The sequence below is a fragment of the Montipora foliosa genome, chromosome 1 (assembly GCF_036669935.1).
Source record: "Montipora foliosa isolate CH-2021 chromosome 1, ASM3666993v2, whole genome shotgun sequence".
NCBI classification, from domain to species: Eukaryota; Metazoa; Cnidaria; class Anthozoa; order Scleractinia; family Acroporidae; genus Montipora; species Montipora foliosa.
In genome coordinates, this window is record NC_090869.1 from 17893000 (window position 1) to 17897999 (window position 5000).

Sequence of the window (5000 nt, forward strand, 5' to 3'; positions counted from 1 at the left end):
AAAAATATTTCAGTTTGGAACTTGCCAATTTAATGTTATCGCAAGAAACGAAAACTCTATCTTCAGGGAACATTTCATTTCGTGGCGTTTTGATTCAGGTAAGATATTCAAGGTTATCCTTTTTTCTCGCGGGCCACGAACACCATACTGTATTAGTTGAGCGAAGAGAATGAAACATTCTGTATTAGTTAGTTGAGCGAAGAGAATGAAACATTTTGTCGAATCACTAAAAATATTCACAGAGTACGTTTGTAATTTCTCACAGCATGGATAAAACTCATGTTTAATTAGTTTATGTTTAGAGCAGTGTGTGAATCAAGACCAATCAAGTCATTTGCGAGTGTGTTATGTTTATTCCTAGTATTTGGAATGTGTGCTGTTGAACACACGAAATCTACAACGCTTCACGGTAAACTCATTTATCGAGAATACTTTATGTCTTGAAAAACCTGGATTTACTCACTGCAGTTACTTAGAGACCGACCTAATCAAAAAGTCACACTAAAAGTAACATTTTATCATTGGTCGCATATCGTGAATGATCTTTTGACTGGTTAAAGATATGCCAAGTCGGCTTTAGGTTTTACTTCTATTGCTACCTACTAGAATACAATGCATTATCTAAACTTGTTACGAATGTGTAAGCGTACTTACTCAGTATACAATAACATTGCGGGTCAAGATTCCGTCAGTGTTCCGTAAACTCTTGGTAGCGACAGTCTTCGCTCGGCCCTGGTGTGCTGGAATATTAGTGACACATGTTCGAAACAAGCCGTTCAGGGATCGAAGGTTAGTGCACCATAGACTTTAGGCCACAGTAGAATGCTGCACCGAGTACCTGATAAACGAATATTTTTTTTATATCTGTTGATATATTTAAGTAAGCTGTGAGGCGAATGAAAAAATCGTTACCGTGAACGTGAAGGCGAACAGAAACACAATAAGCGGTCGCTGTTGTGCATTATTCATGTACTCTCGACTGTTACTTACCTCTTTCGTTCCGTGTCAAGCAGGTGCCAAGCGCAGACGAGAAAGAAATGAGTCTCATTCAGTATCCAGTTTACTCGATCTCGTTTCCGTAAATAACCTGCCAAGCGAACCAAAATCAAGCACGCAAAGCCTAGCCTGCGAGCAAGCTCCCTCGTTGCTCGCAGGCTACGCGAAGCCTAGATTCTTTGAAAGGAGTGGTTGCTACTCGAGGTTTTTTATTTGTTTGGAATGCGTTGAAAATGTCACGCTAAGAAAATAATTTAAATTCCTGCTAGTGATATTATTTGCGTATCTGTCACCATTAAATTGTTTAACTTTTGATGAATAACAGACCGGCCTCCTCTGTCATCTTTTAAATAAACGTTGTTTGATTGGTGCATTGTGTGGGCTTTTTGTTTAACATAATAGGGTGATTTCGTCTGCAGATCGTCTGCAAATTTGCAGACTTGTTGTAGATCATCGCTGCAGACGCTCTGCAGACATTCTGCAGATATTCTGCAGACATTCTGCAGACATTCTGCAGATGATCTGGAGATGATCTGCAGATGATCTGCAGATCATCTGTAGATTGTCTGCAGATCTGCTACAGATGTGCCAGCAGATCTGTAGCAGACTATAAACAGATCTGCTCGTCTCGTACGGGTAATTTTATTTTCCTTGTTTTGTCTTAAAAACTGTCAGAATGAAAGTTATACGTGGAAGCAGTGTCCTATTGTAGGGAATGCTTATATTTTTTATCAAACCCTGACCTACAGCTCCAGTCTGGTACTCAACCGAGTCAACAAGGCAGCTATAGTTAATTTGACTATAATTTCTTATAAAATTATGTTCCACTTTTTTCAAAACATTTAAAGATGTGAATTTTGAATTATCTTTACATGTTATTATACTGTATTTGCCTCTCAGATAAAAACCGATTTCTTTCCCTCGCCAGCAACGGTACATGATAGCAGCATTAAATGAGTATGCCAGTGAACAACCACAACCAGCAGATACTGCTACAGTTACAGAAACTGCAAAATTTCTTCATGCCTGTAATTTGACCTTTGAGAAAGGTGTCCTAAGCCATGCTTTTATAAGCTCAGAAAACTCCAGCATCTTGAAGAATGTCAAGAGTGGCTGGCAATATTTTGTAGAGTGGGCAGAGGAACATCACAATACAGGTTAATACATGTATATAAATACCACGCATATTTCTCCACCTTCAAAGCACACTTAATTCTAGCATGCACATTCCTGTAGTGTCATTAAAATATAAAGTAAACAAAAACTCTACACTCACAAAAGAAGTTTCCAGAGTTGGATTGTGCTCAGATAGAGCTTAATGGACTTGTTGTGCTACAGTGTTACTGACATTTTAATGATTCCAGGACATAGAGGTGGAGCTGTTTGACAAACAAGTTCTCAGAAAGTTTTTTTGTTTACACATATTACTATAGGGGCACAGTGTCACGAAATTTTCGAAAAACGTGAAAAGCCAAATGATATATTTTCACCTGTGACAACCTGCAAACAATCATCCAGTCTTGTATAAAAGTGGTTCATAAGTGAGCTGAAGCTTTGACATTGTCTTTGGCCAAGGATGACCCAGCTTACTAGGGACTACATCTTGAAAACATCAGCCTGATGTTTTCAAGTTTTGTCATTGTGAGTGGGAAATATCTTCATAAAACAACAATGGTTTACTCTCCCAAGGAAATTTCCCTTTATTTCTTCCTCTGGCAGATGCAGAAGCATTCCTTGCTTGAACAAAGGTACATACTGTGTCATAATTTCACCGCAGTTTTGACAAGAAAACAGTAAAATTTTCATGACAATGTCCCTTTAATAAGAAAATAGTAAATTTTAAATAATTATTTGTTTATAATTACGGACCAATTTTAATTTGCAGTTTATTAATTAGATCAGCTACAAATTAAAATCACCCATATAACACCAGTTGATAATAGTTAAGTAGGCTGCTTTATGAGGGTAAGGAATTCACTTAATATACTAAATTTATCAACCTTTCTAAAATGTTATAGTGGAATGTTTTTTTGGCTTTTCGTTTTTAGATTACACAGACAACTCCAAAAGAGCACGATCTTTAAAGTTCTTAGCTTGGCAGGTACAAAATAGCATAAATAGTCTCAATATAATAATGTTTCAATTATTATTACAATCCAAATGTACTCCCTAATTTTCAATACGGGGTGGTCATTTGAAGGATAACAAAAGTAATAGTTGTAGCCTTTCTCAATATTGTTGAAGGGGTAAGACTGTACATTTGTGCATGCACACATAGTATCAATTAAATCAAATTCATTTTCCTTTACCAGCCAATATAAATTTGCAAATGAATTACCTTTTGGGGCCTTTGTTTTTTTCATTGCAGACATTTGACCTTCAGCGGGTTATGGTGTACTGCTTCCTCCAGTTTTCAAAGTACTTCTTTGAAAACTTTCCTGGTTACAGTTTGTCTCCACTTCGCATGTCAATCAGTCGGTTGGAGTCTCTGTTTGGATCTCTAAAGTTTCAAGCTCATGGAAACCTCAGTGCTGGGAACTATGGTTCATCTTTAGGCCGTGTCCAAGTACGACGTGAGCTAGACCTAACTTCAAGAGCTCTTAGCCATGACCAGATGTTCTACAGAGATGAGGAAGCTCTGGTGTCTGGAACAACCCATATATCCAACACAGCAGCTAGTGACCATCACCTACCAAACTACCTTCCCATCCCTGCTCACTATGTGCCATATGGGTTTAATGGGGTAAAGGAGTTTATTTTTCATCTTCATATTTCCCAAAGCACCATTCAGGGAAGGAATGGTAGCTCAGCATGGGCTTTGATTGCACTTGCTATGGGTCAGAAATTTCACTCCCGCATGTTTGAAGAACCACAGAAGATTTTAGACCGAATGTGGTTTCTTGATGTGGTTCACAGCATATCACAGGGAAACAACATTTTTGATGCGTTTTTTCCCACCGGTCAGTTATTGGATGTACAGGATGTGTTGGAGGCAGTTGGGGTGGAACTTCAACTTGCATCCTATGAGGAACCCACAGATATTTTTATGAGGGGCAATGATTTTTCTGGATTGGTTAAACATGTAAGGGATCGTGCCCACCTTAAAAGGAAATCTGTAGGTGTCATTGTCTGTTGTCAAAGATCAGTTGCTTTGTTAGTCTGGGAAAATGGCTCCTGTGCCATCTTTGACAGCCACCAACATCTTGGGTATGGTTGTGTGTTGTGCCACTCCCTGTCAACCAAGGAAGATGAGTTATGTTTTTGGCTGGGCAAAACTTTCCAAAGGTTTTTTCACAGCATAATCAGGCACGCACAAATTACATGGGTAGATTACAGTTGAACTTTAAAATATTTCAATACAGAAAAAGAGTATTGTAAAAAACTATGAGTTTTCAAGGAGTCTTTATAAGAAGATTTCTATGCCATACAGTGTTTCAGTGTTTTCTTTGCTGAAAAAGCCTCCCTTGATATTCCTTACCACATCCTGCAAGTTGAGTGCATGCATGGACATTTATAATGTTTCCCTAATAGTCAATTTTGGGCTCAGTTTTTGAAATGTCTCTTTTAACTTAGCATGATGCAATCTCAACAATTTTCACCCAAGCAAAAATTCAAGGAGTTTTCAAGCAGTTTTCCGAAAAATCCTTTTTTTTTCAAGGGCTTTTCATGTGCCCTTGAAGTCTAAAATTAAATTCCAGGGCTTTTCAAGGACTTCAAGGGGCTGCACGAACCCTGAAATATGTTTATGACTGAGGCAAACCATCTCAAAACAGTATTTCTGATATTATTAGCAAAAGAATGTCACTTGCATAAAGAATTTACAGACAAATTAATTAAAACTAAAACATGCAGATACAGAGCCGGGTTAACTTTAAAATATTCTGAAAGACAAACAATTCTCAAAGTGTAAAAGATTTTCAAAATCAAAATTTTTTGTATTGTAAGGAATCTAATCGGTAAGATTATTCAACTTCTCTTTACATAGAAAGAACACAATTAGTACC

General features: G+C 37.6%; 1 protein-coding gene across 1 annotated transcript in view; it reads left to right on the forward strand.

The window, feature by feature from the left end:
* LOC138010556 (uncharacterized) overlaps nucleotides 1-5000 on the forward strand; it is a 16996-nt gene that overhangs the window by 11566 nt on the left and 430 nt on the right. The window contains exons 4-6 of the mRNA XM_068857539.1: nucleotides 1925-2153; nucleotides 3045-3097; nucleotides 3365-5000. The exon at nucleotides 3365-5000 is cut by the window's right edge and continues 430 nt beyond it. Coding sequence (XP_068713640.1) covers nucleotides 1925-2153; nucleotides 3045-3097; nucleotides 3365-4336 — 1254 coding nt within the window. The 3' untranslated portion in view covers nucleotides 4337-5000. The remainder of the gene's footprint in view (nucleotides 1-1924; nucleotides 2154-3044; nucleotides 3098-3364) is intronic.